The sequence below is a fragment of the Mustelus asterias genome, chromosome 31 (assembly GCF_964213995.1).
Source record: "Mustelus asterias chromosome 31, sMusAst1.hap1.1, whole genome shotgun sequence".
Lineage (NCBI taxonomy): Eukaryota > Metazoa > Chordata > Chondrichthyes > Carcharhiniformes > Triakidae > Mustelus > Mustelus asterias.
The window spans coordinates 10629300-10649192 of record NC_135831.1 but is presented as its reverse complement, the minus strand read 5'-3'; the positions used below and the strand labels follow the sequence as shown (position 1 = coordinate 10649192).

At 50.8% G+C, this 19893-nt stretch overlaps 1 protein-coding gene across 1 annotated transcript; it reads left to right on the top strand.

The window, feature by feature from the left end:
• Positions 1–1264: 1264 nt before the first annotated feature.
• LOC144481660 (putative G-protein coupled receptor 139) lies at positions 1265–9389 on the top strand. The gene is made up of 2 exons (XM_078200790.1): positions 1265–1361; positions 8494–9389. Exons 1-2 carry the CDS (start codon positions 1265–1267, stop codon positions 9387–9389), a joined length of 993 nt encoding a protein of 330 aa, XP_078056916.1.
• The last annotated feature ends 10504 nt before the right edge of the window (positions 9390–19893 follow it).

Below are 19893 nucleotides of genomic sequence, written 5' to 3'. Positions count from 1 at the left end.
TAGGTATCTTACTAATAAAAAGGGATAAGGGGCTATGGGAACAGGTGGGGAGGTGGATTTGAGACCAGGGAGAGGTCAGCCATGATCTGATTGAGGAGAGGTTGGATAAACCTTGGTTTGTTCTCACTGGAGCGACGGAGGTTGTGGGGCGACCTGATAGAGGTTTACAGGATTATGAGTGGCATGGACAGAATGGATAGTCAGATGCTCTTCCCAAGAGTAGACAAGTCATGTACTCGGGGAGATAGGCTTAATGTGCGTGGGGAAACGTTTAGAGGAGATGTGCAAGGCAAGTTTTGTTTACACAGAGGGTGGTGAATGTCTGGAACATGCTGCGTCGGGGAGGTCGTGGGACCAGTTACGATGGTGGCATTTAAGGGCAACCAGCCAAATACATGAATAGGATGGGAATGGAAGGATACAGAATCTGTAAGTGCATACGGTTTTAGTTTGGTTAGGGAATCATGATTGGCACACGCTTGGAGGGCAGAAGGGCCTGTTCCTGTGCTGTAATACTCTTTGCTCTTTTTTGAATGGTGGATCAGGCTTGAAGGGCTGAATTTGCCGACTTCTGCTCCTAATTCCTATCTTCCTATAATAGTAGACCATAAGACCATAAGACATAGGAGAAGAATTGGGCCACTCAGCCCATCGAGTCTGCTCCGCCATTCCATCCATGGCTGATAGCAGAGCGGAATAGATTTTCTAGACATGTTTACAGTCATGGCATGTATAGATAGTGCGATGATCGTAGTGCAATTGATATTGAGCTCTGAAGAAAGGTCATCCAGGTTCGAAACGTTGGCTCTGTTCTGTCTGCACGGACGCTGTCAGACCAGCTGAGATTTTCCAACATTTTTCTGTTTTTGTCTCAGATTCCGGCATCCGCAGTGTTTTGCGTTTATAAAAATTAACAGTTTGTAGATAAGCAAAATTCACCTTTTAGTGTTTATTTGACGCACTTGAGCAACCAAATGTCTCCTGATTTTGTGTTTTGTAGAAGGCAGCTTTGGGAAAACCTTCTCATCCCCGTGGACTTGGACTCATCACATTCTCTACTTTGGGATTTCGATTGTTCTTGGAATGAAAGTTGTTTTTTTTCCACCTGTTTGTTCATCGACTGTAAGTAAGGCCAGTCAGCAAGGGACAAGATATCAAGAAGCTGAGCTTGTCCTATAAGTAAGAGGCATTCTTTCATTGCGTTGTTCAGAGATGTACAGTCAGAATCAATAGTCAATCGTTGATTCTCGTCCAAGGGGAAACAATGGGTCTTGGATTCCTGGTCAAACTCCAGATTCTACGGGCGCTTCAAGATTCACAGGAGATTTACTACCCTGTGCTCGCTGCAGTCGGAGTTCCCGGTAAGTCACGGATTGTTGCGAACGTTATACATTTTGATGTGAAATTGCATTTATTGGTTTCAACTCAATCATTCATTCTATTTCCCTTCAATTTGGATCAATCTTGCGATCTATATTAACTCCTTCAAACTATAGCACCCATCAATTTGCAAAAGCTTAGCCCCAGTGTCAGATGAGAAAATGTTTTGTCCCCTACTTAATACTCGATTTTATATAGTTAATAGGGGCGGCACGGTAGCACAGTGGTTAGCACTGCTGCTTCACAGCTCCAGGGTCCCGGGTTCGATTCCCGGCTTGGGTCACTGTCTGTGTGGAGTTTGCACATTCTCCTCGTGTCTGCGTGGGTTTCCTCCGGGTGCTCCGGTTTCCTCCCACAGTCCAAAGATGTGCGGGTTAGGTTGATTGGCCAGGTTAAAAATTGCCCCTTAGAGTCCTGAGATGTGTAGGTTAGAGGGATTAGCTGGTAAATATGTGGGGGTAGGGGCCTGGGTGGGATTGTGGTCGGTGCAGACCCGATGGGCCGAATGGCCTCCTTCTGCACTGTAGGGTTTCTATGATTCTATGAATTGTAGGGGCAGCACAGTGGCGCATTGGTTAGCACTGCTGCCTCATACCGCCTGGGACCTGGGTTCGATTCCTGGCTAGGGTCACTGTCTGTGAGGAGTTTGTACGTTCTCCCACGTGTCCGCATGGGTTTCCTCTGGGTTCTCCGGTTTCCTCCCACACCCCAAAGATGTGCGGTTTAGGTGGATTGGCCATGCTAAAGTGCCCCTTAGCATCAGGGGGACTAGCTCGGGTAAATGCATGGGGTTATGGGGATATGGCGTGGGTGGGTTTGAAGTCGGTGCAGACTCAATGGGCCAAATGACCCCCTTCTGCCCTGTACGATTCTAAGAAAGTATCCACATGAACACAACAACAGAACAAGCTCACGAGAAAGGCGATGCATTGTATTGTATATTATATATCTACCCCCATTTTGGGTGGCGCGGTGGCACAGTGGTTAGCACTGCTGCCTCACAATACCAAGGGTCCCGGGTTCGATTCCCGGCTTGGGTGACTGTCTGTGGGGGTTTGTACGCTTTCCTTGTGTCTGCATGAGTTTCCTCCGGGTGCTCTGGCTTCCTGGTCCAGTGTGAAAGACGTGCTGGTTCGGGGCATTGTCCATTCTAAATTCTCCCTCAGTATTACCCAAACAGGAGTGTGAAAACTGGTGGATTTTCACAGTAACTTCATTGCAGTGTGAATGTAAGCCTACTTGTGACATTAATACATCAACTTTACCTTAAAACTGAAACGAATATCTCGAAGTGCTTCCTAACGTCTCTCCTGAAAGGTCTGGTCAGAATGTTTTGATTATTGTCTCCACGTTCTAGAACCTCCAACCAGTGGAAATAGTTCATCTTTATCTGCCTGATCTTTTCCTGTTAGTATCTTGAAGACTTTGATCAGATCACTCCTTAACTTTCTATAGTCCAGAGAAAAACAGGTCTATTTTGTATCATTCCTCATGATAACAACCGCTGAAGTCTCATGAGTTCTGTAAACCCAGGCTGCACTCCCTCCAAGACCATTCCCCCCTTTCTAAAGCGTGGTGGAATTATGAATCGACTGATAACCATGAAATCATTGTCGATTGTCGGAAAAACCCATCTGGTTCCTTCAGGGAAGGAAATCTGCTGTCCTTACCCGGTCTGGCCTACATGTGACTCCAGAGCCACAGCAATGTGGCTGACTCTCAACTGCCCTCCAAGGGGCAACTAGGGATGGGCAATAAATGCTGGCCCAGCTCATGATGTCCATGTCCCACGAATTGAATAAAAACAAATCATTATATGAAGGCTCTCCAAACCATTCACATTTTTTCTAAGTTCTGGTGCTCAGATTTGCACACTCTAACCCCTACTCGATTATCTGAATGGTAAAATATAAATAATGATTCACCGAACAGTGTGGTGACTCGGGGATTTTCGCAGTAACTTCATTGCCGTGTTCATGTAAGTCGGCATGTGACACTAATAAATAAACTTAATGAAATTCAGTGCAGTTTAATGTTTTATGCGCTCTCTAATGTTTAAGTTGAAGTTTATTTCTGAGTGTCACAAGTAGTCTTACATTATCACTGCAGTGAAGTTGCTGTGAAAATCTCCTAGTCGCCACACTCTGGCGCCTGTTCGGGTAACACTGAGGGAGAACTTGGCACGGCCAATGCTCCTAACCAGCGCGTCTTTCAGACTGCGGGAGGAAATCGGAGGAAACCCACGCAGATAAGGGGAGAACATGCAGACTCCATATAGACAGTGACCCAAGCCGGGAATCGAACAGGATTCCCTGGCACTGTGAGGCAGCAGTGCTAACCATTGTGTCTCCGTGCCACCCTGGCTTCTCTGAAGTCCTAACTGTGTTAGGGGCTTGGGGTTTTAAACAAAAAAGAAAATGATGTTTGCACGCGTAGATTGAAACTAACACACAGCAGGTTTATTGAGAGAGATTATCTCTGCATGGCACAGAGTACAAACTGGGACTAAGAGTACAAACCCATGAAATACCCAAATGGCATTACCATCAAAGCATGTGACCTGCTCTTAGATCAATCATGCAACGGGACATGGGTGTCGCTGGCTGGCCAGCATTTATTGCCCATCCCTAGTTTCCCTTGAGAATGTGGTGGTGAGCTGCCTTCTTGAATCGCTGCAGTCCACAGGCTGTGGGTTAACCCACCATGCCGTTCAAGAGGGAATTCCAGGATTTTGACCCAGCGACTGTGAAGGAACGGCCAATATATTTCCAAGTCAGGGCGCTGAGTGGAGGGGAACTTGCAGGTGGTGATGTTCGCATGTATCTGCTGCTCTTGTCCTCTTAGATGGAAGCGCTCGTTGATCTGGAAGGTGCTGTCTAAGGATCTTTGGTGAATTGCTGCAGTGCATCTTGTAGATGGTACACAGTGCTGCTACTGTGCTTCGCTGGTGGAGGGGGTGAATGTTTGTGGATGGGGTGGCGACCAAGCGGGGTTGCTTTATGCTGGATGGTGTCGGGCTTCTTGAATGTTGTTCGAGGTTCACTCATCCAGGCAAGTGGGGAGTATTCCATCACACTCCTTACTTGTGCCTTGTGGACAGGCTTTGGGGGGAGCCAGAAGGTGAGTTACTCACTGCAGTATTCCTAGGTTCTGACCTGCTCTTGTAGCCACAGTGTTTATGTGGTGAGTCCAGTTGAGTTTCTGGCCAATGGTGAACCCAAGGATGTTGAAAGTGGGGGATTCAGTGATTGATATTCAACACCGTTGAATGTCAAGATATAACATATCTTTTATTGATATTTAAAAAGCTGAGGAACTCATTTGTTTGTTTTCCCACTATTTTGATATCCTGCTGCCCATTTCAAAGTTGTAAACAGGTACGACTCTAGTCTCTTTGTCTTTGTGCTCCATTTCAAATTGCACCAGTTAAATTCTTTCCCTTTCTTCCTCCTTTTTACTATCTAAAATGTCGTAATCTATTCTTCACAAATTCCTCTGCGGAACCGTATCGGCTATATGTCTTCCCAATCCACCTTCCTTCCAATGTCCACTCGCAAGGGAATCATTGTCTGCTCTTTACTGCACTTCTATTGTTCCTGACATCTGCAAATTTCGGAATTGTGCAAAGCACCCCCGAAATCCAACTCATTCATGTTTCAAAAAGGAACAGTGATCCTGAGTCCAATACTGGGAAATGCCTCACTGTAATCATTGCACTGACGCTTTGGAGAGAGCAGGTTCACCAGGATGTTGCCTGGTCTCGAGGGCGTTGGCTATGAGAAGAGGTTGAATAAGCTTGGATTGTTTTCACTGGAAGGACGGACGCTGAGTGGAGACCTGATAGAGGTCTACAAAATGATGAGAGGCATAGAGAGGGTGGATAGGCAGGGGCTTTTTCCCCCAGGCTGGAAGTGTCAATTACAAAGGGGCACATGCTCAAGGTGAGAGGGGGAAAGCTCAAGGGAGATGCGCGAGGGAGGTTCTTCACGCAGAGAGTTGTGGGTGCCTGGAACGCGCTGCCAGAGGAGGTAGCAGAAACAGACACATTAGCAACATTTAAGCGGCATCTGAATGGCTACATGAATAGGGAGGGAATAGAGGGATATGGACCGAGTAAGGGCAGAAGGTTTTTTTTCAGCTTAGTTCAGGCATGATGAATGCCACAGATTTGGAGGGCCGAAAGGTCTGTTCCCGTGGTTTACTTTTCTTTGTCTTTGTTCAGTCCCCAAAAAAATTGCCTGGAACGAGAGCACTTTTTTTTCATCCCTTATACATTTGTATATCCATTCTGCTATTACCAAATTTAACCTATGGATTATAATGATGCTAACAGCCCTACAATATAGTTATAACCTGGGTGGCATGGTGGCACAGTGGTTAGCGGAACTGCCTCACAGTGCCAGTGACCGGATTCGTTTCTGGCCTCGGGTGAATGGCTGCGTTGAGTCTGCATGTTCTCCCCGTGTCTGTGTAGGTTTTCTCCTGGTGCTCTGCATTCCTCTCACAGTCTGGAGGACGTGCTGGCTAGGGGGAATGGCCATGCTAAATTGCCCCTTAGTGTCCAAAGATGTGGTGGTTACGTGGATTTGCTATGCTAAATTGCCCCTTTGTGCCCAAAGATGTGCAGGTTAGGTGGATTGGCCATGCGAAATTGCCCCTTAGTGTCCAAAGATGTGCGGGTTAGGTGGATTGGCCGTGCTATATTGTCCCTTAGTGCCCAAAGATGTGCAAGTTAGATGGATTTGCCATGCTAAATTGCCCCTTAGTGTCCAAAGATGTGCGGGTTAGGTGGATTGGGCGTGCTAAATTGTCCCTTAGTGTCCAAAGATGTGCAGGTTAGATGGATTTGCCATGCTAAATTGCCTCTTAGTCTCCAAACATGTGTGTGTTCGGTGGATTGGCCGTGGTAATTTGTCCGTTGGTGTCAGGGCGATTTGCAGGGTAAATAGATGGCGTCAAGGGGATAGGGATTGTGCGGAGTTGTTGTTGGTGAAGGCTCGATGGGCTAAATGGTCTCCTTTTGTACTGTAGGGATTCGCTGATTATCTGTGACTCTGTCTGATTGTCTTTTATCAAATGTCTTTTCGCAGCTTCATCACCGAAACCTCACTTGAAGTTTTGGTTTGATTATTTGCTGATACGTTTCCGATTGCTCTGATTGCAGACTGCATCCATATGTCAGATATTTAGATTTCATCACTTAATGCAACTCTCATCCACATACTGCAAATGAAATCTGTTTCAAGATGGCGCCGGAGTGAAGCGACTTCTTGCGATCTGTTTCCAGCTTACCCTCCAATTCTATTTTTCACTCTCGCTCTGTGCTTTTAAAACACTTCTCTAACTCTTTAAAACTCAGTAACAATGCTTTAATCCAATCTCTTACAGATTTGGCGACTCGCATTAAGCTGACCTTTCTCGACACCATAGCTGTGGCTGTAACACTACATTCTGCTCTCTCTCCTTTCCTTCTCTATGAACGGTATGCTTTGTCTGTGTAGTGCACACGAAACAATCCTTTTCACTGTATCACAATACATGTGACAATAATAAATCAAATCCAATCCTTCTCCCCTCTGTACTCTATGAACGGTATGCCTCGTCTCTATAGTGCACAAGAAACAATACATTTCACTGTATCACAATACATGTGACAATAATAAATCAAATCAAAAACAGTATCTTTATGACGAGAATATTATAAAGTAGGACTGAGTCAGCACGTCGTTGTCAAGGGGAGATCATGGCTGACAAATCTGTTAAAGTTCTTTGAGGAGGTAACATGGAAGTTAGACAAAGGAGAACCAGTGGACGTGAATTATTTAGATTTCTAGAAGGCCTTTGACAAGGTGCCGCTTCGGAAACTTTTAAATAAGTTAAGAGCCCATGGTATTAAGGGTAAGATCCTGGCATGAATAGAGGTTTGGTTGACTGGCAGAAGGCAGAGAGTGGGGATAAAGGGGTCTTTTTCACCACTTTTCACCAGTGGTGTGCCTCAGGTGTCAGTGCTGGAACCACAACTTTTCACAATATACATTAACGATTTGGAGGAAGGAACTGAAGGCACTGTTAAGTTTGCAGATGATACAAAGATATGTAGAGGGATAGGTAGTATTGAGGAAGCAGGGGGACTGCAAAAGGAATTGGACAGATTAGGAGAGCGGGCAAAGAAGTGGCCGATGGAATACAATGTGGAAACTGTGAGGTTATGCACTTTGGAAGGAGGAATGGAGGCATAGACTATTTTCTAAATGGGAAAATTCTCAGGAAATCAGAAACACAAAGGGATTTGGGATTCATTGTTCAAGACTCTCTTAAGGTTAATGTGCAGGTTCAGTCGGAAGTTAGAAAGGCAAATGGAATGTTAGCATTCATGTCGAGAAGGCTAGAACACAAGAGCAGGGATGTTCTTCTGAGGTTGTATAAGGCTCTGGTCAGACCCCATTTGGAGTATTGTGAGCAGTTTTGGACCCCATATCTAAGGAAGGATGTACTGGCCGTGGAAAGGGGACAGGGGAGGTTGTCAAGAATGATCCCTGGAATGTGAAGCTTGCTGTATGAGGAACAGTTGAGGACTCTGGGCCTGTATTCACAGGAGTTTAGAAGGATGAGGGGGGACCTTGTTGAAACTTACAGGATACTGTAAGGCCTGGATAGAGTGGACATGAAGAGGATGTTTCCACGAGTAGGAAAAGCTAGAACCAGAGGGCACAGCCTCAGGCTAAAGGGACGATCCTTCAAAACAGAGATGAGGAGGAATTTCTTCAGCCAAAGAGTGGTGAATCTGTGAAACTCTTTTCTGCAGAGGGCTGTGGAGGCCAGGTCATTGACTAGCTTTAATGCTAAGTTAGAAAGTTTCTTGATTGTTAAGGGGATCAGGGGTAATGGGGAAAAGGCAGCAGAATGGGGATGAGAAAAAGAATCAGCCATGATTGAATGGCGAACTAGTCTCGATGGGCCGAGTGGCCTAATTCTGCTCCTATTTCTTATGGTCTTATGGTCATAACATTAATATACAGATTTTATAAACTACTCTGCAGTTTCAATGGTAATGCATTCAGCGTTTTCTATTCCACCGCATCTGTTGAATAATTCTGTTATTTCCCATTGCAGTTAACCTGGTGACGATTGCGATCCTGTCTCGGGGGAAGTGCGGTCTATCCAAATGTGTCACTCACTATCTGGTGGCCATGGCAGCGACAGATCTACTGGTTATTATCTTCGACCTAATACTGAGGCAAATTCCTATCGTCTATCGCGAACAGTTTAGGTTTATGCGCATGGTCCCCTTATGTAACATCCACGCCGTCCTGCTTTATGCTGCCACAGACTGTTCCGTCTGGTTCACCGTCACCTTCACATTTGATCGATTTATAGCCATTTGTTCTCCGAAACTTAGAGCTAAGTACTGCACAGATAAAACGGCCCTCGTTGTCCTAGGAACAGTGACTGTGGTGAGCTGTGTGAAGAACATTTCCTGGTATTTTCTGTACACAAGTCGATATTGGCTTTCTAACAGTCCATGGTTTTGCCTGGTGTTGATTGCAGTAGGCCGCTCGCTGCCCTGGGCAATCTTTGAATTTCTGCATTACGTTTTAACACCGTTTATTCCATTTCTTCTGATTCTACTGTTCAATGCACTGACGGTCAGGAGCATTTTAGTGGCCAGCAGGGCCCGCAGGAGACTCCAGCGTCACAGCAATGGAGAGAGTCCACCCGACCCAGAGATGGCTAACAGAAGGAAATCCATGATCTTACTTTTTGTTATATCGGGGAATTTCATGGTGTTGTGGGTAGTGTTCATGGTATGTTCAATATTGAGACGATTGGATTATTTGGGTTTCTCAGTTTCTCTGCCCAACTTTGTGCCTGAGATAGGCTTCATGCTCCAGCTCCTGAGCTGCTGCACCAACACTTTTATCTATGCAATCACTCAGAGGAAATTCAGAGATGAGTTGAAGAATGGCGTGAAATATCCCATTACAAAGATGATCGTGTTAATTCGATGAGATGGCCTCAGGCGTTCTAACTTTAACCTGCATGCAGATTTCCTGACATGATCTACAAAGAACAAAGAAAATTACAGCACAGGAACAGGCCCTTCTGCCCTCCAAGCCTGCACCGATCATTCTGTCTGACTGACCTAAAACCCCCTACCCTTCCGGGGACCATATCCCTCTATTCTCATCCTATTCATGTATTTGTCAAGACGCCCCTTAAACATGCAGACTCCGCACAGACAGTGACCCAAACTGCGAATGGAACCCGTCCCCTGGCACTGTGAGACAGCAGTTCGAACAACTGTGCCGCCATGCCACCCATGATATTATGATTACGATGCAATAAACCTTTAATGCCCCCTTAGCAGTGGCACGGTGGTCCAGTGGTTAGCACTGCTGCCTCACAACGCCAGGGACCCAGGTGCAATTCCGGTCTCAGGTGACCGTTTGTGTGGAGTCTGCACATTCTCCCCGTGTCTGCGTGGGTTTCCTCCGGGTGCTCCGATTTCCACCCACAGTCCAAAGATATGCAGGATAGGTGGATTGGCCCTGTCCCTTAAAAGTCACTGTCATATCTGCTTCCCCGACCTCCCGTGGCATCGCGTTCCAGGCACCAACCACCCTCTGTGTAAAAACTTGCCTCGCACATACCCTTTAAACCTTGCCCCTCACACCTCAAACTTATACCACCTAGTAATTGAATCGTCCACACTGGGAAAACTCTACAAAAGGCAAATGCGGGGCACACAGAGAGGATAAGCGGCCAACATTGAATCCCGACAGTACAGAAGGAGGCCATTTGGTCCATCGAGTCTGTACCTACCACAATCCCACCCAAGCCCTATTACCGCAAGCCTCATTTATCCTGCTAATCCCCCTGGCTTTAGGGTCAATTTAGCATAGTCAATCCACTTAACCCGTACAGCTTTCGGACTGTAGGAGGGAAACCGGAGCACCCGAAGGAAACGCACGCAGACACGGGGAGAAAGTAGAAATTCCACACTGACAGTGACCCGAGCCGGGAATCGAACCCGGGTCCCTGGCAGTGTGAGGCAGCACTGCTAACCACAGTGCCACCATGCCGCCTTTACATTTAACACAATCGAAAGTCTCGATGAGAACCGACATAATAAAAATGGGTAGTCAAAGTGCGGGTGTGTCGAATCGCTTTCCTGGAGCAGAAGTTCTGACTGAATAACTAATTGCGAACTTTACCTATTTGCACAGTAGAAGATGAAACTGTCGCAAGTGGAACGGAGGGGGTGCTACAGCAATGCTAGTTAGGATAAGAATGGATCTTTACTGGCTTTCCAATTCTAAATTCAGGAAAGGTAGATTTCTGCTTTGAGTGCATTTTAGGTTATAGACTAAAGTTCTAGAACATCTGCTACACACCCTCTTCAGGTCTGCTGCCAAAGTGCCGGAGTATAGTACAGGCTTGCAGTCTGGAGCACAAAACAATACATCTGACAACGACAGCTCTGATGTGGAGATGCCGGCACATTAAGAAGTTTCACAACACCAGGTTGAAGTCCAAAAGGTTTATTTGGTAGCACGAGCTTTCAGAGCACTCAACTGATGAAGGGGCAACGCTCCGAAAGCTTGTGCTACGAAATAAACTTGTCGCACTTTAACCTGGCGTTGTGATACTTCTTACTGTAACAACAGCTCAAGCAGTCTAACTTCTCAGTCGCAACAACATTTGTAAGCAAAAGTCCATTCATATATCCAGGAAATAAAATTAAATTCATTGCACTTGCTAAAGTATGGGCTGATTCAATGAAATTAGCCTGGGTTTGGTAAAGGAAATGCACATTTCTTCAACTTGGTCGAGTTTCTTTTCCTAACCAAATTACGGCTTATGTTTAATGCTTATTTATTAGTGTCACGAGTAAGGCTTACATTAACACTGCAATGAAGATGCTGTGAAATTCCCCTCGTTGCCACACTCCGGCACCTGTTCGGTTACACTGAGGGATAATTTAGTACGGCCACTCCACACATCGGCCAGCCAGCCAGCAGTGTGTGAAATCTGAAAGTGTGGCCGCTAGGAGGAGCGCCTTGTTCGGCATGGAGATTCAGTTTCGAGTGCTTGGGTTCACAGTGGTGACGGGGAACACCTGTTGGAAATCGAACGCAAGGAGGGAAGGAGGAGTCGTCACTTCCCTGCCATTCGGCCGCTGGAGGCGTGGGGGAGAGAGGGACAGGGACAGATGTTTTCCTTTTTCCATCTACAGGAGGGAGGACAGAGCGACTTTAACACCAATATTGAAGGGCAGACTGATTGGGCTGGTGCCCTCATCGTCAGAGGTCGGTGCTTGCAACGGAGTTGGGGAGGGAAGACTATTCGAAGACTTTTTTTTTCTCCATCTACAGGGGTGGGGGGTAAAGACACCCTGGAACTTTGCTGTTTTGTCCCGGGAGGGCTGAAGGCATCAGGACCCCCCCCCCACCCACTGCTGCTGCCCCCGACACCGGCAACCGCCCCGTTCTCCTCCTGACTGGCACAACGGCCCTCCTCAGTGCTCTGTCCCTCATCGTCCCTCCTGTTCCTCAATCCCTCTCTCTCCCTCTCTGACTCCGGGGAGAGGGCACTTCAACCCCCACTCGCCCCACCCTCCCTACCCTCCATCATTCCCTCTCTGACCCCGCCCTGACACCAGGACAGAGAGTCCCCTCACCCATTCCTCCCTACAACCACCCCCCACCCCCCCCCCCCCAAACGGATACAATTGCTACCAATACGCCCTGCTGTGCATCTGGGCAGTCTCGGGTGGGCGTAGCACCCCCTTGCTGGACATGTGAGCCACAGCATCGTCGCCGGTGGCAGTGCCTTCCAAGCACACCTATACTGGTGTGGCAGTAGCCAAAGCCCCTGCCGTTCCCAAGGCCCTGCCACCATATCAGCTTACCGCCCGGCAGCTCAAGGTATAGTGCTTCGCTCACCCTGACATGACCATTGAGGCCTTCGTCGGGGCAATGGCTGGGGTAGTCGGCCACTCAGCCATTGTCGCGGCCTCCAAGATGTACGGTAGGGCCATATTCTTTTTCCAGGCCGAGCGGGTGGTTCACCTCACCCTGGACGAGGTGCTCACCGTGGGCGGGACGTTCCTGGTGGTGGACCCACTGGTGGCCACCACCAACAAAATTGTCATCTCGAACGTCCCGCCCTTCTTACCCATGGAGCTCCTCATCCCTCACCTCCATCTGCTGCGGGAGGTCAGGTCCGGGGTGGCGCCGAACCCGCTCGGCCTTCGGGACCCCTCCCTCGGGCATGTATACTCCTTCTGGCGCCAGGCCATTGTCCGCCTGGCCCGGGAGGAGGCCGTCGAGGGAGGGTTCAATGTCCCTTTTGTGGAATCACGCGCTGGGTCATCTGGTCTGCGGACGGTGTGCCGTGCCATGCTGTAAGGAGGCGGGCATGTTGAAAACAACTGCCCTGCCTCCAAAGCCGCCGACCCCCAACCTAAGGCAGCCGCAGTTGGCGCCGCAGACCCCCCTCCCCCCCAACCATGGACCACCTGTGACCCCCACAAGTGGAGGCCACTCCGGCAGCAGCCACCGCATTGGCTGCCGGCGGGGGCGGAGTGGGGGGAGTGGAGCCTCAGCGTGGGCAGAAGACCCCGGGTAAAAAGGGCAAAAAAAAGAAGGGGAGGGGGCAACGGACCTCATGCCCCCAACACGCCAGTCACCACGGCAGCCGGCTCAGGGACAGGTTCTACCTCCGGCCCCCCGCAACACCATCTACCGGGCCCGTGGGTGCTTCATCGCCCAGTGCAGGGCCCGGCGTCGCGGTTGCGCCGGTTGCCGGGTCAGGGCATGGGGGGGATAGGCGACCTCGAGCCGGCAGCGCAGACACCTACCAGGGCGGGAACAGGAAAGCCAAAGGGGCGGAGCAGGAGGGAGAGGGGCAGAGTGCGAGGTGCATCCCCTGCTGGGGGGCTGCCCCTCAAGAAGAGGCGCTACAACTTGGGGGAACGGGAACCTGACACCTGTGGGCCTCCCCGCATCCCTTCCGCTAGCCTAGAGGCAGTGGCACCCATGCCCCTCTCCCCATTCATGACATTCCCTGCCCTGTCCCCACCCGTCTCCGTGCCATGCCCCCAGGGGGCAAGAGCACCGGCAAGCGCAAAGACAAGCAAAAACATGTGCTGCCGCGATCATTCAAGCGGGACTCCCCGGGGCCGGCTGAGAGCGGGGCCCCTGTGCCACCGTTCCACCGGATGCATTTTAGCACCTCGAAGGACTTCATTTTCAGCCTGCTGGGGGACTGCGGCAGCACCCTAATGTTTGGGTCCTTGGGCGACGGTGGCGAGGAGGGCCCCCCCCCCCCCCCCCTCTCCATCCCGACCTCTGATGCTGGGCACCCCCGCCCTCGGGCGGTAGATTCGCAGGGCTTGTGGGGTGCCCTGGCGTCTGGGGTGGAGCGGGGGACTGAGCTGCCAGCGCGCCTGGACCCGCAACCCAGAGGAGAGGAGCCCAGGGGGAACCCATCCTCCACTGATCCTGGGGGTGGAATCGGGGGGGAGTTGGGACTAGTTGGCGGCTCCGTGCCGCCCGCCGTACGTCCTCCAGCCGGGAAACTGGAGTCGGAGGGCACCTACCCTGAGGAGGTAAGCGGCTCGGTGGTGGGCTCAGGAACACCTTTGGGGTCTGCCCTGAGAGAGGCGGGGGACTCCCTCGTGCCCCCCCACCGAATCGCCCCTCATCCCCTCTGGGGAAATCAAGACGTTTCTCGTGGAGCATTCTGGTCGCCCTGACAGCGTCCGGGTAGCCCTCGACCGTTGGTCGGACCTGGCAGTGCTTGTCTGGTCCGCACAGGCCTGGCTGTAAAAGAGCGGCGTCAGGTGCAGGAGTTCCTCGCCGGGCTCATGGGGGAATGGACTGGCGCTTCTTGCGCCAGCGGTCCCCCACATGATTAGATAAGTTGTGACGGTGGCACAAAGATGCTGACATGAAGGTGACAATAGCCAGCCTCAACATCAACGGCAGCAGTGAGCCACACCGCAGGTTCCAGAACTTCTCAGTCCTCCGCGACGGGAAATATGCGGTGTGTTTCCTGCAAGAAACCCATACCGTTCTGGGAGACGAAGCATGATGGCTCCTGCAGTGGGGAGGAGTAGTCTACGTGAGCCACCTCACGCCCGTTTCTAGTGGGGAGGCTATCTTGTTGGCCCCGCATTTTCAGCCGGAGATTTTGGCGCGGGGGGGGGGGGGGGTTTGGGGTTAAGAAGCTGGTGCCAGGCCAGTTGCTGAACTTGACGGTCCATGAGGGGGGTGTAGTCATTCACTTGCTGAACGTCTACGCCCTAACCCATGGACTGCAGCAAACGACTTTCGACAAGAAAGTGTCTGCTCATCTTGCCACCATCGCGGGTGGCGAATGCATCATCCTCGGCGGGGATATCAACTGTCCCCTCGAGGTGCGGAACCGTGCCAGCCCCTGGCAGTGTACCCCGGCGGTGGTGAAGTTGCGGGACCTACTCGGGACCCACGACCTGGTGGACGTCTGGAGGCGTCTCCATCCTGGCTCCAGAGTTTTCACTTTCCTTGATCCTGGAGGCAGAGCGTCCAGAATCGACCGCCTTTGCACTTCGATGGTGCGCGTGTCCAGCGCGCCTTCGGCCTCTGTGCAGCAGGTGCCATGCACAGACCACCACCTGAGGTGGGCGGACTTTGTTCTGCCTCGAGTCTGCCTTGGGTCCAAATACTGACACTTTAACAACATGCTGCTGGGGGACGAGCGCTTCCTGGATCTATTTCGTCGATTCTGGGCTGGCTGGAGGAGGAATCGGAGAGGCTTCCCCTCCTTGAGGCTATGGTGGGATGTGGGCAAGACTCACATCCGTACCTTCTGTCAGGACTACGTGAGGGGGTCGACAAAGAGGTGGAAATCCAGGCTCGAGGAGTTGGAGAAGGAGGTGCTCAACCTGGAGGCAAGCCTCAATCAGCCCGACGTGGACCCGGCCCTACAGCTGGAGTGCAGGGAGAGGAAGGGCGCGCTGCGGGACCTGCAACTTGTTGAGTCCCATGGCGTGTCCGTGAGGTCCCGGCTCCAGTTCCAGGTGGACCTGGACCGCGGCTCTCCCTTCTTCTACTCGCTGAAAAGAAGGCGGGCTAACCGTCAGCAGCTCGTTCCATTATTGGCCGACGATGGTTCTCCCGTCTCAGCTCCGGAGGGCGTCCAGGCTATTACCTGGGATTTTTATACCAACCTCCTCTCTGGATCCATCCAGCGAGGATGCCCGCAGAGCTTTGTGGGAGGACCTGCTGCAGATCAGCCTGCCCGAGCTGACCGGCGCCCTCGACGGCCTCAACCGGGGCAGGGCTCTGGGGCTAGACGGGCTGACCATGGAGTTCTTCAAGGTGTTCTGGCACATCCTGGGGATACGACTACGCGGGGGTCCTGGAGGAGAACATTGCTCCCGGGGAGAAGCCCCTTTTGTGGCACAGGGCCATTATTGCCCTGCTGCCCAAGAAGGGGGATCTCCGCCAACTCAAGAACTGGGGCCCGGTCTCCCTCGTCAGCACGGATTACAAAATCTTTGCCAGGGCTATGGCTTCACGCCTTGGATCCGTGAGGCACCACATGATCCACCCTGACCAGTCTTACACGGTCCCTGGCCGATCTATCCATGACAGTCTCCACCTCGTCCGGGACCTAATCCATCATTCCCAAAAGGCTGGTCTGTCGAGCGCCTTCTTGTCTTGAGATCAGGAGAAGGCATTCGAAAGGGTGGAGCACGAATATTTAATCGGAACTCTGCAGGCATTCGGGTTCGGGATGCATTTCGTTGCCCGGATCCAATTACTGTACTCTGTCGCAGAGTGTCTAATTAAGGTTAACGGGTCCCTGACAGCGCCTCTTCACTTTGGGAGAGGAGTGCGGCAGGGCTGCCCCTTGTCCGGCCAACTGTAATCTATATGCATGGAGCCATTCTTGCGCCTCTTGCGGAGGAGGTTGTCGGTTTTGGCTCTGCACGGCCTGGATGTAGGGGTGGTCCTGTCAGCTTACGCCGATGACGTGCTCCTCATGTTCACAGCCACGGTTGACCTGCGGTGGATGTGAATTTTAATTTGTCCAAATTTAACTTGAGTTTGTTTGTTTGGTTTGACCTGAAAGAGGCCTGACCTGCACATCTTTTGACACTAAGGGACAATTTTGCATGGCCAATCCACCTAACCTACACATCTTTGGGCACTAAGGGGCAATTTAGCATGGCCAATCCACCTAACCTGCAAATCTTTGGACACGAAGGGACAATTTTGCATGGCCCATCCACCTAACCCGCACACCTTTGCACACTAAGGGGCAATTTGGCATGACCAATCCACTGTGAAACTCTGCTACTCTCCTCACTCAGGTACACTGAGGGAGAATTTAGCGTGGCCAATGCACCGAACCGGCACATCTTTCAGACTGTGGGAGAAAACTGGAGCACCCAAAGGAAACCCATGCAGACACCGGGGAGATGTGCATACTCCGCGCAGGAACTGACCCAAGTCGGGAATCGAACCCGGGTCCCCTGGCGTTGTGAGGGAGCAGTGGCAACCACTGTGCCATCGTGCCGCCCATGATATTATGATTATGATACAATATGACTTTAATGCCCCCTTAAGGTTAGCACTGTTGCCTCTCAGTGCCAGGGACTCGGATTCGATTCCAGCATCGGGTCAATGTCTGTGCGGAGTTTGAATGTTCTCCCCGTGTTGGCGTGGGTTTCCTCTGGGTGCTCCGGTTTCCTCCCAAAGATGTGCAGGTTAGGTTGATTGGCCGTGCTAAATTGACCCTAGAGTCAGGGGGATTAGCAGGGTGAATATGTCGGGTAATGGGGATAGAACCTGGGTGGGATTGTGGTTGGTGCAGGCTCCATGGGCCGAATGGCCTCCTCTGCACTGCAGGAATTCTCTGATTCCATAATTCAATTTCAGTTGAAGAATCTGACACATGATTTAAAATATCCGGAGTATATCTTAATCTACATTGCTCTCGTTTTCAGAACAGGTGCAAGCTTACTGGCTCACTGTGCCAGTCACTCAGAACGGTGAGCCGGTAAGATGGAGTGAGATTTTCACCACTCACAAATTACCAGCCCCTGTTTTGCTGGCAAGATTGGCTTCTTTCCTGAAATTAGCCTTCAGTAGATTTAAATATTCACGACATGCTTTACATGTCATTAGCGAGTCCCAGGTGACATCGTCCAGGCACACTTTTATGGGAAGGTGGCACAGCAGGTTAGCACTGTCGCCTCACAGCACCAGGGACCCAGGTTCAAGTCCTGGCTCGGGTCACTGTCTGTGCGGAGTCTGCCCGTTCTCCTTGTGTCTGTGTGGGTTTCCTCTGGGTGCTCCAGTTTCCTCCCACAGTCCAAAAGATGTGCAGTTTAAGATGCATTGGCTGTGCTAAATTCTCCCTCAGTGTTACCTGAACAGGTGCCGGAGTGTGGCGACAAGGGGATTTTCACAGTTACTTCATTGCAGTGTTAGTGTAAGTCTACTGTGGCACTAATAAATACATTTATCTTCTCGCTGGCCAGTCCTCTCGCCATTGAGACTCACAACAGGTCTCCATCAGAAGAGGCCAAATGCTTTGGCCTCAATGCGGGCAATTGGAGGTCATTGAGATCCCTGGGTGTTTGGTGCGCAGAGCTCAACCATTCCCATGGGGCAGTGCCTGTCTGGCAGTGCCAATGTGTGACCATGTCACAACACAGCAGGTACCATGGCACTGCCCGCTGGGAACTCTGGCACTGCCCACCAGGCACCTTGTCACAGCCCACCAGGCTTCATGACACTGCCCATTGGGCACACAGGCACTGCCCACCAGGCACCCTGACACTGCCCACCAGGCACCATAACTGTCAGGGGCAGTACCAAGGGGTTGGAAGTTGGGGCTGGGGTCTGAGTGGGGGTGGGGCAAGACAGGGGGAGGCCAGGGGGATCTCTGAATAAGGGGGGAGGGAGCACTGTAAGGAGGGAGGTTGCTCTGAATATTGGGTATGCAAGGTGGGTGGCACAGTGACATCGTGGTCAGCACGGTTGCCTCACAGCGCCAGGGACCCAGATTTGATTCCCGGCTTGGGTCTGCGCGGAGTTTGCACGTTCTCCCCGTGTCAGTGTGGCTTTCCTCCGGGTGGTCCAGTTTCCTTACACCGTTCGAAAGATGTGTGTGAGGTGGATTGGACAAGCTAAATTGCCCCTTAGAGTCAGAGGGATTAGCTAGAGTAATTGCATGGGGTTATGGAGACAGGGCCTGGGTGGGATTGTGGTTGGCGCAGACTCGATGGGTCAAATTGCTTCCTCCTGCACTGTAGAATTTTATGATTCTATTTGAAGGGGGAACTCTGCAGGTGGGAGGAAGGTTTGCAAGGGAGGTGGGAGCTCACAATTCTGGAGGTATGTGGGGAATTCTTCAGAGGGATAGCGGTGTGGGCGGAGTTATTGGCAGGGGGTATACAATGCGGGCTGATCGTTGGAGGGCAGTGCGATGGAGGGGTTGATCAGCGGGGTGGTCTGCAGATGGGGGGTGATAATCAGTAGACGGGGAAGACAAATGATGGAGGGGTCCATACAGGGTGGGCCGAAGAGGGAATATTGATCGGGACGCATCCCGGGGCTCCCGATGCCCCACTGCCAGTGACCCATGTTGCCAAGGGGTGAGGATTTCTCACATCAGAGCTAGTGGGGTGTTCGATGTTTGTGCGAGGTGGGTATGGGGGTGACAGGAGGTTTCCCAGTTCACTGGGAGTTCTAGACACCTGCAGAGTGGTGCGCTAAGCAGTCTGCAGCCGGCTTCACCTGCGAGATTAGGCTCCAACCCCCCCCCCCCCCCCCCCCGCCCGCCTCCCCCCCCCCACCTCCCACCCCCACCGCTCCGACCTTCCTGGCGCGAATCACACTTCTGAGCAATATAGTGATGGAGTGTCGTGAAATTACATTTCCAAATTCATCCGTTTTCTTGCTCATTCTGTGCTTCAAAGTTTTTTCAGAAGATTGCACCCAAAGTCTCTTTCAAGCACACAAGATTGTTGTTGTAATTGTATAGGGTGTTGGTGAGACCACATCTGGAGTATTGTGTCCAGTTTTGGTCTCCTTATTTGAGGAAGGATGTGGTCGCACTGGAGGCAGTTCAGAGGAGGTTCACCAGATTGATTCCGGGGATGAAAAAGTTGATTTGATTTATTATAGTCACATGTATTAACACACAGTGAAATGTATTGTTTCTTACGTGTGTACAGACAAAGCATACCATTCATAGGCTGCATAGGGGAGAAGGATTTGATTTGATTTCTTATTGTCACATGTTTTAGTACACAGTGAATAGTATTGTTTCTTGCACACTACACAGACAAAGCATACCATTGGTAGACCACATAAGCGAGAAGGATTTGATTTGATTTATTATTGTCGCATGTATTGGGATACAGTGAAAAGTATTGTTTCTTGCGCGCTATACAGACAAGGCATACCGTTCATAGAGTACAAAGGGAAGAAGAATTTGATTGGTTTATTA

Coding starts and splice junctions, on each gene's coding strand:
- LOC144481660 (XM_078200790.1), top strand. CDS start 1,265: ATGGGTCTTGGATTCCTGGTCAAACTCCAGATTCTACGGGCGCTTCAA. Junction 1,362..8,493: donor CGCTGCAGTCGGAGTTCCCG/GTAAGTCACGGA, acceptor TTCCCATTGCAG/TTAACCTGGTGACGATTGCG.